We start from the raw sequence: 17,885 nt of genomic DNA, 5'->3' as shown, positions 1-17,885 counted from the left end.
CTTAACATTATGGTTAACCTGCTGTTGTGGACCAGACAACAAACTCCGCTCTTTCCCATGCAGGCGAACGAATCCTGGCCAGCGGCTCCGTGCAACTTCCTCGTTTCACTCTGCTGGAGTCAGGAAGCCTCTTGATCAGTCCTACACGGATCTCAGATGCTGGGAACTACATTTGCCTGGCCACCAACTCCCGGGGAGTCGATGAAGCATCAGCTGAGCTCGTCGTCTGGGGTAAGGTGCCCGCTGCCTCCGTCAGCCTCCTGGCACGGGACCAGTCCATGATCTTTCACATTGTGTGCAGTTTACATCTCGGTTGCATGTATTCGGGGTCTGTTGGTGCAATCAGACAAGTGTTTCGTTTTGTTAAGAAATGAAATGGGGGCTGAAGCTTCATCTCACAATCCGAGGCACATGGACATGCATGGGAAACATACAGACTTTATTTTCCAGGGCAGTCTGCAGTGCAGCCAGGCAAGAGACTGGTGCAGTCTAAAATCAGTGGCATATGTGGCCTGTGGGCGTCAAATTGGTTTTGAGCACATATCCATCCCCCTTTAAAGCAGCTCTAACTTTGTGGAATAGAGAGATAGAAATAACGTCCACCGGGCTCCAGGTTGAAGTGAATTAGCGCCCCCTGCTGGCCCTATAGTAAATAATACCCTGTCAGCGTCCGAACGCGCACGCTCTGGGAATCTTTGAGTGGGTATATTTATCTATGTGTATGTGTGAGTGTGAGTGGGTGTTTATTTTTATCCTGCCTCCTGACCTAAAAATAGACCTTTATATGAAAGACGGTTTTACCTAGGCTGGTTCTCATGGTGATTGTCACATGAATTCTGCCATATATTAGCCTCTCCCCACTTCCTCTTTGCAGGTTCCCTAAATGCAGTGGCGTAGCGTGGGGGTGCGGGGGGGCCGGGCGCAACATCTGGGGGTTAGGGTTAGGGGGCGCAAATCCACGGGTTGGGGGTGCAAATTACTTGCCTTGCCCCGGGTGCTGACAACCCACGCTACGCCACTGCCTAAATGTACACAGATAGTGAGGTATGTAGCTTGTGTCTGATGAAAAGGCCCTCTCTGTGGTAACTGACTAGCAATGGAGGTTTTGGACTGACCCTGGACGTGGGAGTGAATATGCATGGGAACCAGCAATCTCTCCAGCGTGGGAGTGGGAGGAGGGGAACACTTGAATTTGGAGCTGCAAAACACCGCTTCTTCTAGTTTTACTTACCAAAGTCTGGTCTGTACCACATGATATATGAGGAGCAGGAAGTGGGGTCTCCTGCCGTACAGCAAAGGGGTTGAACTAGATGGCATTTAGCCCCCTTTCAAAACTGTCATGTTTTGAGTCCGTTATTAGATGATCTCACACTCTTATGATAATTGCTGTTGACGCACGTGATTCTGCGGCTTCCTGCTGGTCTCATGCACAAGGAAGCTTTTATCTGTTGAAGTTAGCAGGCCCAAGTGTTGACCTCTGGCATGGCACAGCAATGGCTGGTTCGGTTTCTGATTATGACTGAGTGCCTCCTGTCTCTCTGCATCTACAGCCCGGACTCGCATCACCAGTCCTCCTCAGGATCAAAGTGTCATCAAAGGCACCAAGGCTTCCATGACTTGTGGAGTGACCCATGACCCCAGAGTGGTAGTCAGGTATGTGGCGGTACCTATCCAATCTAGGGTGAAACAAATGGGAGAGCTAACCATCTTTGGAGTACAACTTGGGGAAGTAGAGCTGGAGAGGGAAAGGCAAGGCAGTCCGGTTACAGATGGGTCGCATGGACTAAAAATGCCTTTGTTGGAGAATCTCCTGCTAGAGAGGAATAATCTCCTGGCCTCTGCTAAGCATGGATTTGCACAAGTTTCAGCCGCTTTGTATGTTTTAAACTCTTAGGAAGTGGCCAGCATCATTGTAACCTGAGAGCACCCAGGTTTTCATTCAACTAAAAAGCATGTCTGGAATGCACGCTCAAGTATGACAGTGTTGCAAAGCCAGCAGTCTTCCAGCCACTTCCATCTATGTGTCTCAAAAACACTTACAGGGAAAGGTAATGCGAGGAGAACCTGTGCAAAATCGTGGGCCCACATTGCCACCTGGTGCCTGGCTTAGTGACGGTGCTGAGATTAAAACTGCTGTGATCCCTCTTTGGTGTGAAGGAAGACAGCCGTGGCAAACATTTGTCTTGGACTCCAACTGTGTTATAATGGCAGAGGTGTTGGTGCTGAAAAGGCCAGGTGTCCGTAAGGCAGGACCTTGTGTGTGCCCTGCATCATTAAAAAGTAATAGCTATTCTGTGCTGAGGAAAACTGAATTCTGCAACCAGTATCCATGATGCACATATTTGCTTTAGAAGCAAGAAATAACTGTTTCAGTTCCAGTCAGCTCTGAAGCAGGAGTGGCTTATAGTCCTGGGGTGTGTAGCTTCGGTGAGCTGGGACTCATGGGTACTAATACCAGTCTTGGGAAGCAGAGAGAGGTATTGGTTTTTGGTGAGAGGTAGAATAACCTGGGTCACCCTGGCCCTGCCTTTTCTCCCTAGATACATGTGGGAAAAGGATGGTGCAGCACTGAACGTGGAGAACGTAGCACGCATGAGGCTGGACAGCACAGGAACTCTCCATATTGCCCAGACCTGGTCAGGTGACATTGGCACCTACACTTGCCGCGTGGTTTCTGCTGGGGGCAACGATTCTCGGAGTGCTCACCTGCGAGTCCGGTAAGGATCAACCGTTGAAGGCAGGCATTCGGAACTACTTAAGACCAGGGAGGACGGACCGCATAGCATGGTGCATGAATAAGAAGGAGGGTATGAAGTGTCACCCAACAGGTGACAACAGGTTCTCACAAGACCACAATGAATGATGCACTCGTAGTGATCTAAATGTTACAGGAATCCTCCATGCACAAACTGAGCACAGGTGAACTGTTCTCCCAACTTCTTGGGCTCTCCAGAAGGTCTCTTTTACTCTCTCTCTTGCTTAGGATCCACTCTATTAAACCCCGGATAAACCCAAACTCCAAGTTCCTCCCATGCCCTGCAAACCATTTGTACATTCAAGTATCCCTCACTTGAATGCCCAGCAACACAGGAGTAGCTTTAGTGTAGCGTAGTCCCTTACCGCAGGCATGCATGTGCAAATAACTTGATTGTGCGAGTCTTTACCTATTCCCATGCATCCTTGAAGTGTGGGATCACACACCACATTGAAGCAGATCCCACACAACTTGGTGTGCATGTGTGTATCAAAGAGGAAGTTAATGTGTGAGTGTGACCTGGAAACTGGGATATTATTCTTACTCCCCCCCCCCCCAGGTGCTATTATGGAAAAAACATGGCACTGTGGCTGAAATTCCCATCTTACTTCCCACAATGCCACTTTGAACCACTGGATTATTTTGTGTGTGTGTCTGCTGTCCATCCACAGCATAGCAAGATGCCTGCAACCGGCTCCTAGGGAGTCCTGAGCTGCTGCCTGCAGTATGCAGAAATTAGTCACAGGGCCCAGCACGGTTAATGCACAAAGCGGCTTGGTGTCCCTGGGACGACGTGGTGCACCACCATGCCATCCTCTTGGCTGCAGCAGCCCTGCTGCTTGCCAGAATGAGGTGTTGGCGTGAGGCAGCAAGGATGGGAGAGCACAGCGTTGGGGGTGACCAGGCATATGCATGCTTATGGCCATCATCAACGCAGTGCCAAGTAAGGGCTCATCCACAGTATGGGTCCAAGAGCTTTTCCACATGCCCTGTGCTTTCTAGGCACGGATCCAAGTGGATTTTTGTTTGTCCCGCCGCTTTCCCCAGGAAAACTTGCTGTTTATCTGCGGAAAAGCCAACTGGCATTTATTCCGATTCAGCTGTAAGCAGCAGGCTTTCTCAGGGGAAAGCGGCAGGATGAGCCACCGCTGTTTCTCTTACCCATCTTAGCGAGCAGGGTGGGTGGCAGGGGACAGCCCATGCCATGCCCTGTGACTGCCTGAGACTCTCTCCAAACAGCTTCTCTTTCTGAAGGGGTGACATTCTGTCCTTGGGTCTCTCCGGTTGTGACAGCATCTAAAATAGGCTTCTTCTGTCATTATCCTCATCAGACAGCTCCCGCACGCACCAGAAAACCCCATTGCCATGCTGAGCACTGCAGAGAAGCGAGCGATCAACCTGACATGGACCAAACCCTTTGATGGGAACAGCCCGCTGCTTCGTTACATTCTCGAGGTCTCCGAGAACAGTAAGGCACTGCATATTCCTAACTATATTGAGATCTTGGGGGCAGCCAGAGAAGCCAGCCCCATGGCCTTGGGGCTGAGGCTGATGTACATTCACAAAAAGGGATGCGGGTGGCGCTGTGGTCTAAACCAGTGTTTCCCAACCTTGGGCCTCCAGCTGTTTTTGAACTACAACTCCCATCATCCCTAGCTAGCAAGACCAGTGGTAAGGGATGATGGGAATTGTAGTTCAAAAACAGCTGGAGGCCCAAGGTTGGGAAACACTGGTCTAAACCACTATGCCTCTTGGGCTTGCCAATCAGAAGTTCAGTGGTTCGAAGCCCCACGACGGGGTGAGCTCCCATTGCTCTGTCCCAGCTCCTGCCAACCTAGCAGTTCGAAAGCACACCAGTGCGAATAGATAAACAGGTACTTCTGCGGCGGGAAGGTAAACTGCGTTTCCGTGTGCTCTGGTTTCTGTCACGGTGTTCCGTTGCGCCAGAAGCGGTTTAGTCATGCTGGCCATGTGACCTGGAAAGTCCTCTGTGGACAAACACCGTCTCCTTCTGCCTGAAAGCGAGATGGGCGCAGCACCCCATAGTTACCTTTGTCTGGACTTAATCGGCCAGGGGTCCTTTACCTGAACCTTTTTTTACATTCACAATGTGGTCTGAGGGAGACTGGGTGGAGCGGGAGGCAAATGCAGTAGGAGATGCAGAGCATCGGAGTTCTGCGGTGGCTCTTATGAAGACTTAATTCCAAGGACTTTCCCACAATGCAATTTATCACACCTCATCTATTTGTGGCGTTACGTTGTCAAGGCTTATATACCGCATTTGCTTCAGATTGCTGCTGAATTGCAAGTGAGCTTGTGTATCCTCAGCAGTAGGGGGTGATCCAGTGCCTTTCCTTCATCCTGCCCCATTGCTGCCAAACTCTGACAATGCCATTTCATTCCTCGACAAACCAAAACTGCCTAGTTTTGTAAATCATTTTGAGGTTGTTGGGTGGTGGGTTGTTGCAGCAATGTCCTTTGGGTGCAGCTGGAAGCAGAATAGGCTCCTGGCTTCCAATTTAGTGGGACATCAGGTTTGGGGTCTTCCTCCTCAAATTCTGTGTTGCTCCAGGCCATGAGACTCCTTCCTGCACAGAGGAACTTACATAGAGACGAGGAAGTGAATAGTAAGAATAGGTAGACTCCAACCCTCATCACTTTCTCCCGTATTGCTCCTTTACCTCCCTGCTGCTTTCCTCTGTGCCTGGCAGATGCTCCCTGGACAGTGCTCATGGCCAGCGTGGACCCTGAAGTGACCTCAGTGCTGGTGAGAGGGTTGGTCCCTGCCCGCTCATACCAGTTCCGGCTATGCGCTGTCAATGATGTGGGCAAAGGCCAGTTCAGCAAGGACACTGAGAGGTGAGGTGGGCACATCTTAGATGGGGGACGGACCGACCAGGGTTTGGTTTAATTGCAGGGGTTGGGTGATGGTGGGGTTGGGAATGGGAATGGAGCTGAAGATGATCTGGTGTGTCTGTGCTGAGCCTTAGTTCTTGGAGAGAGCCAAACATAATTTGGGTAGGTGGGCATTGGGGGGTAGTGTCCTGTTTCCCACCACCACAAACCTGGGTCTATCATCTTGAGGTCAAGAGGTCACCACCATTCCTCCTCATTTAGCCAGTCCTTGACAGGTGGGGAGAGAGATTATTGGGTCGTAATTTTTTTTATTAAGCATTTTGAGTTTTATTGTGCATTTTGAGTTTTATTATATTGTGATATTATGTTGTCAACCACCCTGAGATCTCCAGGTATAGGGTGGTATGATAATAATCATAATGATCATAATAATCATAATAATACATTTCAGCTGTGGGTTAAACCACAGAGCCTAGGGCTTGCCGATCAGAAGGTCGGCGGTTTGAATCCCCACAACGGGGTCAGCTCCCGTTGTTTGGACTCTGCTCCTGCCAACCTAGCAGTTCGAAAGCACGTCAAAGTGCAAGTAGATAAATAGGTACCACTCCAGCGGGAAGGTAAACGGCGTTTCCGTGCTCTGCTCTGGTTTGCCAGAAGCGGCTTAGTCATGCTGGCCACATGACCTGGAAGCTGTACACCGGCTCCCTCAGCCAATAAAGCGAGATGAGCGCTGCAACCCCAGAGTTGGCCACGACTGGACCTAATGGTCAGGGGTCCCCTTACCTTTACCTTATGTAGCGAATGGGTAAATGTGGCTGGAAAAGGGACCATCTGAGTAAAGTGTGGCCTCAGAGCTTGGTGGTTTGTGCACAAAGGAGTGGTCTGGCAAGATGGTGGAACTTAGCTTGTAATCATCTATTCATCCAGTATACAAAGAGCTTAGCATGACTAATTATCTGTGTTTAAAAGAGGGTTTGATGCAAACCAATGTGCACATAGTGAGAAGTGGCTATTTGAGAAGCGGCACCAGGCATTGTCTTGGCACATGCCATGGCATGGCTGGGTTGGGCATTGTTTGGCAAGGACAAGCTGACATAGCTTTGAGAGTCTTGCCTACCTTCCAACCATCCCTGAAACATGCCTCCATTGTTACCTTTGCTTTGCCAGGGTTTCGCTCCCAGAGGAACCACCCACCGCTCCCCCTCAGAACGTCATTGCCAGTGGCCGAACCAACCAGTCCATCATGATCCAGTGGCAGCCGCCGCCTGAAAACCACCAAAATGGCATTCTCAAGGGCTACATCATCAGGTGGGTGAGCACAGCATCCAGGTTTCCACCCTACATCTCTAGGTGGATAGACCTCTGTCTCGGACAATGGAATTGCTGGTGATCCTATTGGAATGTGGAACTGGCTTCCTCCCCCTCTGGCAGTAGATAAACAGAAGAAAGGAAAAGGAGTCTTCTTACCAGTTAGAAACTTTAATAATCACAGCGAGAGAACAAAGAACCCATCTCCTAGAAATGGCAGTGCTCCCAGTTAAGAATCCCACCCCCTTACGTCCCTATTAATCCATGTCACTTCTACCTCTTGTAATCTGAGCTTGTCCCCTCTGTGCTTTGTGTGCTTTCTGTTCTGCCACTTTGTCAGCTCTTCTTGACCTTGGGCTGAGTGGATGAATTCTTTCGAGACAGTGAATCTGTTAACCCTCTCTTTCCCAGTGTTTCTTCTCCTAGCTCAGGGGTCTGCAACCTTTAAGACAAAAAGAGTCACTTGGACCCATTTCCGAAGAAAAAACAACTGGGAGCCACAAAACCATTGCATGCACACCGCTGCCCTCCGATCTGACAGCGGGCGGGAAGGTGACGTCGGGACGGTGCGTGACTAACACACGTACCGCCCCTATGCGACGTCACAGCCAGTACAGTGCCTGCTACAGTGGGGAGTGTCGGGGTGCATAATGCGCCTCCTCCCCTCGCTAGTATCTGCCCCGGAGCCACGGCAAAGGTGTAAAAGAGCCACATGCGGCTCCGGAGCCGCGGGTTGCTGACCCCTGTCCTAGCTGTTCCCCATCCAGTATTTCCCAGCTTCTGCCTTCTGAACTATGTCCCTCTGCAAACCACTGTTCCAAATCTATACTGTCCTCCTGCTCCTGGGAAGATGCAGGAGCAGGAGGAGGGGGAGGTTTCCACCATTCCTCCTCAGGAATGGTTTTAAACACAGTGTAAGGTTTTAAACGCAGTGTAAGGAGTCTCTGCGGGAGTTTATTGTATTTAAAAATGGGGTATCAGAGTTTTTAGGGGGCTAACCAGGTTGGGATAGCTGGGATAGCAGGCTTGTTGGGTTTTGAATGTTTTGTGTAAATTTTTCAATTTCATTGTTCTGTATGGGACAATGACAATAAAGATTATCGTATCGTATTGTCAGTTCAGCCCTCCTCAGCACAGCCCCTGACAGAATGCTTCACTGCCAGGTCTGATACTGGAAAAGCAGGAAGTTTTTGCCATATGGTTTGAAAGATCTCTGATGATGTTGTTGGTTCTGACCTGACCTCTTGTCCCTTCCTCAGATTTTGCCTGGCTGGCCTGCCCGTCGGCTATCAGTTCAGAAACATCACCAACGCTGACGTGAACAACCTGCTGCTTGAGGACCTGATCATTTGGACCAACTATGAGATTGAGGTGGCTGCATACAACAGCGCTGGGCTGGGTGTCTACAGTGCCAAAGTCACAGAGTGGACCCTCCAGGGTGGTAAGTTGAAGTACTAGGAAATGGGAGGCGGGGCAGGGAAGATGAGAACACAGATTAATGTGGCCCCAGAGTGGCTCCATAGACCCAAGAGGATTAGAAAGGGAGGTATACTGGACCTAAATATACTCCCATTGTAGGGGCTGAATCTTAGTATGTTTTTAAGAGTTCAGGACGCCGCTGGTAGCAGGCTCAACCAAGAGTTCAGGTTATTTTTATTTATTGACTCTGGGTGGGATTCACCTTACAAGCTTGTGCAATAGGGTTCCCCCCTCTCTTCTTACCCCATACCTTCCCAAATTGGCTCTGGGGGTGGCCAGGAGAACCCACAGAAGAACATGGAGAGGGAGGGGTGAAAAATTCCATCTGGCAAGCTGATATCCTTGCACAGGTGGAAAGCTTGTCATAGAATGACATTGAATTCCACCATATATTTTATCCTGATTTTCCCCAACTCTTGTCTCCCCAAAAGGATCACATCAGTAAGAGAGGGGGTGGGGAAGCAGAGTCCTTGCCATCAAATTGGAAAGACAAGATGCAGAAAGGAAGGGGAGTAGACAAGGAAGGGTTGGGGGGGTCAGTTCTCTTAAAGCCAGGGGAAATTGCTGAGAAGCAACCAATTTATTATTATTATTATTATTATTATTATTATTATTATTATTATTAGTTTATACCCCACCTTTTTCCCTGATGGGACCCAAGGCAGCTTACAGATTTTTTTTAAAAAATCACTAAAAACAATCATTTTTATTATTATTATTAAACATGGATGGGTTTAAAACCTATATAAAATCTACTGAAACCACACAAATAATTCCAATAAAACCACCAGGGCACCATTCCTTTGGCCAACGGATGGGGCCAGAGCATCCCTTCCCCTTCCTTCTCCATTAGATTAGCATCACAGGTAGAACGAGGGCAGGTGGTGTCAGCAGCAGCGCTTTCCATGCTTCCACCTGTTCATACTGAGGCACCTCCTTTAAACTTGCCCTCCCACAGTGCCCACCGTATCCCCGGGCAACGTGCAGGCCGAGGCCACCAATTCCACCACCATCCGCTTCACCTGGAACCCACCCAGTCCCCAGTTCGTCAACGGCATCAACCAAGGCTACAAGGTAAGAAGGGTTGGGAGGAGTAGGAGAAGCCGCTTCTCCTCTAAGCCTAGGGCTGTAGCAAGCTACCCCAATGCTCCTTGGCTGCTTAGGAAGGCGTGGCTGTTTTATCCGTAGGTCCTTTGATTAAGCAATGTACGGAGGTAAGTGGCGATGTGGGCGAGCTGTGTGCCCTTTCCAACATCAGTAAGCAGGTAGTTCTTTTGTCTCAGCGAGGCTAAATAGGTCCAAATTGGTGTGAGACGTTACAGGCATCGCCATCGCGGGCCCCATGTGGCTCTCTTCCCTCCACAAGCAGCATTTAAACAAGAAAGGAATCTGTACTCCTCATTCCCTCTTTGCTCTGTAGTTCCACGGCCTCCCATCAGGAAGGGCTGAGTGCTCCCGCTGTTTCCTGTCTGCACTTCGTTCTGCCTCTTTTCATTACCTAGTTTGGGGCCGTTAATCATTGCACGGGGTTGTTCCTGGGCCAGCCAATTACTGTGGCCATGTCCGTAAATCTCCCATGCAGAGGCCTTCCGAGGCTTTCCTACCTTGCTTGTCACGGCGCAGATTAACAGGGGGTACGGGACTTGGCTAACACAAAGTATGAAATCACGTAGCCCCTCCTCTCCTTAAACAACCATATCTGTATCAGGTCCAGTCCCCCGCAAGCAGCCAGGAAGCAGGCCTGCAAAAAACGTATAGTTGCTCCCACTCTGTTTTCTGTTATCGCTTAGCTGGCTGTAAAACACCAATTAAATGATGTAATTCCATAGTTAGCAGCTATAATAAACTGGTATCCTTTATATGAACCAATTATCTGTGGGGCCGCCGTTTTGGCGTTATGCATTGCAGGAAGCTACTGCACCCAAGTGCTTCGAACTGAAATGGCAACTTGATTTGCAAAGCAAGAGAGTTTATGCCACTGCTTTCCTTGATGAAGCATCACTATATTTGATTTGATCAGTGCAGTCAATGGTATTTAAGCCCCCAGTTCCATATTTCCATGCATTTTGGATGATCCTCTTAGCTCACTGTTATTTCATAATCAGTCCATTTAAAACAAGATTCTACTTAATTCTTTTTCTATTAGAATGGTTATTATCATTGCTTCAAGCTTGTCTATTAAAATATATTTACTAAGATATTATACTTATAAGGGAGCCTCGCCTTGTTCGCTCAGTTCCGAATTGTAATTAATTCAAATTTGCATTAATTAAATTGAATTAAAACTTGTTTCTTAATCTACTCCAAAGAAGTTCGGGAATTTAATTGCTGCCAAACGAGATAACCAACGTTAAGAAGGATACTTAACATACTTATTAAATGCCACTTAGTATTTTTGATTAGTATTTTTGGAGGCCTAATTAGTATCTAATTAACTTGCTATAGGCTATCTCGCACTGTGCCAATTAAATACCCAAACATCCTTGAATGTAACACCATGACAAAGTAGCTGATTATGCATTGTTATCAGTGTCAGTTAATCAGCCAGCTTGTGTTGAATATTGTTTTGGATGCATAAGTACATACACTTATTAAAACTCAGCTATTCCTTTCTCCTCCTCCCCACCCCCCATTAACTGATACTTAATCAACACCAAATAAAAGAGAGGATATGAATGGAGCAATTTAAGCACTAGCTGTTACACCTAAACGCTCTCAGATTTATTTATTTTTCACAAATTGGTCTTACCTTTAACCCTTTATAGAGTAGCCCTCTTATCAGCCCTGTGCTTGATAGTCTTTATGTCATCCATCTGAGACAAAGGCCGCTGTTTTCATTTAAAAAATTAGCAACCACTTCTGGGCTGTGTAGTAAGGTTACCAGATTTTTTCCAATTTATCCAGGGACACTTCAACTTCCTACTAAACAGGGGACTTATTTGTAAATCCGGGGACTGTCCCCAGGAAACGGGGACGTCTGGTAACCTTACTGTGTAGGGCTCCCTTTAACGTCAAAGGAGAACACTCTAATTTCTTGATGGTCAAGGAGCTATAGGACCCAAGCTGCTCTTGCTGGACAGGGCGAAAGGTAGGGGTGCAAATCTCAGCCCTGCCTTCAGAATGCCCCATTTCTTGACATCCCGCAAGCTGCCACATCCTTCAGGCTGCAATTTGACTTGGCCACTGTTTTGACAGGTGAAACAGGCAGGGCTGGCTGAAGACATTTTGGCAGCTGAGGTGAACCACAAAATGGTGCCAACTCCTTTAAGGGAAGAAGGAGTGACTGAAGATCTACACCAGGAGCAGGGAGAATAAAGATCTACATTGGGATCTTTTCACCCCATGGATCGTGCCACCCAAGGCAGGCACCGCATCTTGCCTCCTGGGTGGGCCGGCCCAGGAACAGCGAGTGTTGCACCAGCAGACTGACTCCTCACAGGCAGACAGGTGCAGGGACACCTCCACCCAGTGCAACCCTCCCTCCCACAGCAAAGTGTAAAAGGGGTTCAGATTGCAGCCTCAGCTTTACAAAGAGTGGCTGCATTTTCCTGAGAAAGGGAAGGTAAAGCACACGCCTCAGTATCGGTTTATTCTTTGAGTATTTGTTTTGTTGTCCTGAGCAATTTGGAGGAAGATGGATATATGCAATGAAAAGAAAGTGCAGCACGTGGTTTTTCTCTCACAGCCTCTCACTTTTGTGAGAGAGAAAACAGGTTCTGCTTCCAAACACCAAAAGTGAAAAATGACTGCTGGCAGAACCGGACAGCATTTAAGCTGCTTTTTAAAAATCCTGGCTCCTTCCTCTTCTCCTTTAATTGGTTACCCACATAGGCCAGCCTTTCAAATTCAGTCCCTTCCAGGTCTCCGAGGAAAGAAATCACTCTCTGTGCATGGCCGACCCCCTAACCCTTCAGCACACACCTGTGCTTCAGAGAAACAATCAGCCGCCTTTAATCCCAGCAAGTTTCCCCCTTTATGTCTTTGAAGCGGTGCAGCCGAAGGCAAAAAAAAGATCAGAGGAGCTGAAAGCCATAGAAGAGGATGGTTAAAACCCCATGTGGCTCCCATGCTGCCCTTTTGAGTAATAGTGCAGTAGGGATTAAAGTCAGGATTGTTAAACATGCTTAGACAAGTCTAGGTCCAGCCAAAGCCACATGGGCACTACATGTATGTTCTTCCGTCACCTGCCAGGGTGCTAATGTCTGTCAGGGATGAAGGGAGATGTCTTGGCCTCAAGAACCAAGTGCTTTCAGCCTACAAATACTCCATTTACAATATAGTGGAATGGAGCTAATCAGACCTTGGTCAGCTATAAGGCCATACATTTACAGGTGCCCATACATTTTCACCTGTCTCACTGTTTCAGCTTCAGTCAGGATCACCCCAAGATGCTACTTAGAAGAACCTACTTTTTTGGCAGCGCCTACTCTGCCCGGTGAACAACAGAGGAGTGAAGAGAGGCAGACAGGTCTGGTATGCCCTGCCTGCTGCAGCTGGGCACCCTCTCTGGTGGGTGCCATGACAGGCTGGCATTACCCAGACGTGGGAAGTCCCAGGGACTGTTTCCCAGGCAGAAAAGGAAGCCTCTGGGCGGAGCTTGCTGCCTGGGCAATTGGTCCCACCCACTTGCCTCATCAGCGAATCACAAGTGGACATGGGCTCCCCACGCCTCCAGTATAGGCACTGTGGCTTGCTCTGCAAACCCTTTTTGTTGGATCTTTGCCTTTTGCTTTGGAGCATGTGGCTCACCATGTAACCAAGCCCAGAATACTTCCTGTAGGGGGAAAGTAGGGAGGCAGAGCAAGGCCATCCATGCCTCGGAGGTGCGAATAGGTCCCTTAGGTACCTATAGGTACAGTGTACCTATAGGTACAGTGGTACCTCGGGTTACAGACGCTTCAGGTTACAGGTGCTTTAGGTTACAGACTCCGCTAACCCAGAAATTGTTCCTCGGGTTAAGAACTTTGCTTCAGGATGAGAACAAAAATCGCGTGGCGGCAGCAGCAAGAGGCCCCATTAGCTAAAGTGGTACCTCAGGTTAAGAACCATTTCAGGTTAAGAACGGACCTTCAGAACGAATTAAGTTCTTAACCCAAGGTACCACTCTATTAAGAATGCTGTGTCCTCAAAATCCTTACTCTGTACTGCATCCCACAAAAAAATGAAAATGAAAAGCATGGCATAGCAGGTGACTGGAAGGACTTTAGTTGTTTAAAATATCTGTTCAGGACTAGAGACTAACATGGTTTTAGCGCTTGTTTTGCTGTTGGGCTATGCCGTACTGCTGGCACTAGACAACAAAATTATTGTCTGCAAATGAAAAGCAGCAGCTATTATGTACACAATTTATTAAACGCCTCGACAATGACACTGATTGTTGAGATGAATGCACCAACACTTGTGTTTACACCTTAGGGCTGCAGCACTAAGAATAGCAACTTGGATTACTGAACGCAAAACGTCTATAAGAATCAATTGCTTCTTTCTTTCTTACTTGCACCCGCACCCCCAACCTATAATTTTATTTTATTTTGGTTTTTTATCCCTGAACTCGGGTAAAAAGAATGAGTGGGTCAGTTTCGCTTGGCAATTTCTTCCAGGCATTTGCTGTAATGACTATGTTGCTGGGGACATTTCAAAAACAAAGGATATAATAGCTCTTTGTCTTTCTTCCTTCAAGGGGAAAAAAGGAACCAACCAAAAGAAGGAAAAAACCACCTTGCAGAAATAATATTTCTGTTTACAGAACTTGCAATTTCATCCACATACCCTGTAGTTTTGCCTACCAGATACTACCCAAGGCAGAGCAATTCTGTACCCCGGTTGTGCAGGGGACGAGAATATGCCACTCGGGGGGAAATCCCAAAATGGTGGAAAAGAGCAAATACATCTCCCACCTAGAAGGGGGGGTGTCAGTGATGACACCCACACCCAGAAGGTGCAAGTGAACACAGAGCACCCACATGTCTCTGCATCACCACATGCACAAAACAAAACAAAGCAACGACATCCTGACACCAGAGGCATAGGCAGCAACAATCCCACTACTCCGGTCCCTGGGCAATCAATCACACCGTTCCTTTCTGCCCAGTTTGCAAAAGGGAAGAAGCAGAGTCTGTGCAACACAGCACCCCTATGCTCCCCGTGCAGAATCTTTGCAGGCAGCACATAGAGTCCTCTGCAGTTATGGGTGCTTCCAGACTGTCACTGCTTTGGGATGGGATTCAGTCTCATCACGGCAAGTTCTGGCTGCATGGTTAAAGGATGTGAGGTGGTGGTGAATTGGCTCTCGTCTTGGGGAGGAAGGAAAGGTGGTTTCACCAGTATAATTGAGACGGTTTACACATAAAGCAGTGGGAGAGGGAATATGAGAGACGGCTGCAGCAGTTGCACCTTGTAGCATGGTTAGGGTTGCCACATTTTGAAGAGCAAAAAAGAGGACACATTTTCAGACTTCTACTTTTAACTGTGGATCGCTATGACAACACTCATTTTACATACCCGTGAAAAAGAGGACATGTCCGGGTAAAAGAGGACATATGGCAGCCCTAGATTGGCCTCTTTTCTTGCTTTCCTGTTTGAAGTGCTCTGTCCCAGACCAGAATGGAGTGGGGTTGGGGCAGTCCTGTATGTTTATGTCTGGAGTCCTGAGGCCGAAGTACCCCTTAGGATTCTAGAAAGAGAAGTGTTAGCAGTGTGCCCAAGTTCTGCCCTGCTTGTGCAAAGTGCCCTTTCTCCCCCTCCCCATTCACCAGAGCTCTCCTTGTTTTTGAGCACCCATCCATCCTAATTTGGTTGCACAAAATTTGCAGGGAAATTACTCACTTTTTATCAAGCACCCCCTTTGATTGGTTTGCGTAGATTTTACACAGCATCTCCCAATGTTGCTATTACCCCACACTTTCCAGTGCGTTTTCTCGATACTTTTCTTAACTCAAAAATTCCTCCCCCACCCCCACCCCTACTACTTTCTCCACCCCCCTCACCCATCTTTTGGAAGCAGGTTTGTTGTATAAGAGAGTGCCAAATTGTGGTGATCACACAGGGTCCCCGGACGTTTAACGGTCTATTGATCCCTGTGCCCCCACTGTGCTTGCTGCCCCGCTGCCACCAACCCGTTACTCTCTGGTAAAACACTGAGTCCAGACAGTTGTTAAAATTGAACCAAAAAACCCAAGTTTATTTTACAAACATTAACAAGTTTATGGTTTCTCAGATAATATTCCTGCCAGGTTCTTAACTTTAGTTTCTTTACTGGCCTATACCTTCCTAATACCTTCTGACTGATTATCTCAACTGTTTGACTGACTCCTCTTAACAAATTTTCTCACTCTCTCATACCAGACTAGCCCAACCCACAGACTTCTCTTCTCTGTCTCTTCTAACTCCAGACTGTCTTCTCAACCACCCTAACTCTCTCAAAAAAAATCTCTGTGCTTAATCCTTATACACAGTTAACTCTGCCTCTTGGGTTCCCATTGGTTAGTAATTTTACAATTAGTTAACCCTTTCCTTATGAACCCAGTATGATGTCACACACCTAGGAGGGCAAACACCACACAAATCTACTTTTAATTGTGCAACATAAATTTGCTGTTGCCCAAGTGAATCACACCAGCAAAAGAGTGCTAATCTGGAGCTGGCCCCTGTGCACAATATGGGGCCAGAATGATAAAGCCCCATACTGTGTGGTCTGCCTTCACTTCCTCCTTTCTGAGCAACCACAATGTCGTTCATTTATTCCTCAGCTGATTGCCTGGGAACCAGGACAGGAAGAAGATATGACTGTAGTGACAGTGCGCCCTAACTTCCAAGACAATATCCATGTGGGATATATCCCAGGCCTCAAGAAGTTTACAGAGTATTTCACCTCGGTGCTGTGTTTCACCACACCAGGCGACGGACCCCGCAGCCCCCCGCAGCTGCTGCGCACCCATGAGGACGGTACGGCCTTTCCCTTTGGAGCTGGGCACAGGCACAGCTCTTGGGTTCCTGTATGCCCATGACTATGGGTCCACACACCCCTAACCTTCCGGTCAACATGAGTTTAGAACGTCACCTTCCACTGTGGAAGTCTTGAGTCTGACACTGCCCTCAGTTGTAGAGCCCGACACGTCGTTGCTGAGACTGCAGTGACGCCCTTGAAGGCCCCGGGCTCCATCTTGACTGTGTCCACTGCAGTTATCCTTTCACCCAAACCCCAGAGGGCCTTGGGAAGAGTCAAGTGACCAGCAGCTTCCCTTTTTTGATTTCCTTGAGGAATTCCTATATGAAGCGTTTGTCCTGTTGTAACTTTCTGGGTGGTGGGGTTGTTTGTTTGGCTAGTTCCGGGTCCAGTGGGACACCTCAGCTTCAACGAGATCCTCGACACATCCCTGAAGGTCAGCTGGCAAGAGCCCCTGGAAAAGAATGGCATTCTGACAGGTAATAAATCTCTCCAGGTGGGGAGGAGATGGCTGGGGGGGGGAAGGGTGATTAACTGGACCAGGAAATAGGGAGCCCATTTCTTCCTTGGTGCCAATGGAAAGAACTCAGGGCTTATACAGAATTCCTCTTGTCCCACTGCTTTGCCCTGGGGGCAATTCAGGTTTTCTCTGGAATGACGTTTGATCCAGTTTAGAGCTACAGAGTGAGTTTTCCCTGGGAAGGAGTGGGGCAAGGGGGGAAACCACTCCATATCTCTAAACTGGAGCAAACATCAATCCAGAGAAAACCCGAATTGCCTAGAAATTGTGGATCAAGTGGAAAACCACTCAGACCCATTCTTTCTACTACCTAAGAAAGCTTCTGTAGAGGAGATATGTATCTTGATAGTCCGTGCTATCATATCCACCAGCCCTGTGAACTAACAGCCTGGAAGCCATCTTGATTTCAGCACGAGGAATCGTTTGGGAATTGGAACCAAGCATCACATCTGTTTGCTTCAGGCCCCATGGCGCTTCCCTGGTGATAGATTTCGAAAAGATTTTGAAGGATCCAACTCCATGTTAAGCATAAGACATAGGGAGCAGGTTATCCTGATAACAGTGCATTGGGAATTTAGGTTCATCTCTTCCCTTTCCAAACATGATCGGGGTGGAAATCACATCCTGATCGCTCTCCTCTTCCCACCCACCCCCCACACCCGAATGTGCCCATGAAGCTTAGGTAAACCTCATTTTAGCATTAGTGAGAATTTTTGCTTTTTACTGAGCCCTGTTGCCACATGGGCATGTATGTATGATTTCAACCTTGACTGGCTGGGGAGAGAAGGCACCGTGCTCTCTTATGCTGTGATCAGAACAACAGTTCCCTCTCCACCTGATGCCTCTCATTAAGAAAGAAGAGAAGACATAATAGCATTCTATGCGTTAGCCATAATGTGTCATTCAGCCTCAGGAAGCTTAATGAACTAGTGGAAGCACTAAAGCAATATAAATTAGAATCCCCAAAGAACTGTTGGTGAGACCTAAGTCTCTGGCTTAAGGCCACCAGATTGATTGGACAT

General features: G+C 48.0%; 1 protein-coding gene across 8 annotated transcripts in view; it reads left to right on the top strand.

The window, feature by feature from the left end:
- Nucleotides 1–17,885, top strand: part of SDK2 (sidekick cell adhesion molecule 2) — a 329,275-nt gene that overhangs the window by 266,930 nt on the left and 44,460 nt on the right. For all 8 annotated transcript variants that reach the window (XM_081899505.1, XM_081899507.1, XM_081899504.1 and 5 more), the window contains exons 11-20: nt 64–231; nt 1,551–1,653; nt 2,541–2,717; nt 4,087–4,223; nt 5,467–5,614; nt 6,779–6,919; nt 8,179–8,360; nt 9,357–9,472; nt 16,147–16,342; nt 16,724–16,822. In XM_081899505.1, coding sequence (XP_081755631.1) covers nt 64–231; nt 1,551–1,653; nt 2,541–2,717; nt 4,087–4,223; nt 5,467–5,614; nt 6,779–6,919; nt 8,179–8,360; nt 9,357–9,472; nt 16,147–16,342; nt 16,724–16,822 — 1,467 coding nt within the window. The remainder of the gene's footprint in view (nt 1–63; nt 232–1,550; nt 1,654–2,540; nt 2,718–4,086; nt 4,224–5,466; nt 5,615–6,778; nt 6,920–8,178; nt 8,361–9,356; nt 9,473–16,146; nt 16,343–16,723; nt 16,823–17,885) is intronic.

The sequence above is a fragment of the Podarcis melisellensis genome, assembly GCF_964234715.1.
Source record: "Podarcis melisellensis genome assembly, chromosome: 2".
Classification (NCBI taxonomy): Eukaryota; Metazoa; Chordata; class Lepidosauria; order Squamata; family Lacertidae; genus Podarcis; species Podarcis melisellensis.
Note: the sequence above shows the minus strand (reverse complement) of the source record. Positions and strands in the feature narration are given on the sequence as shown.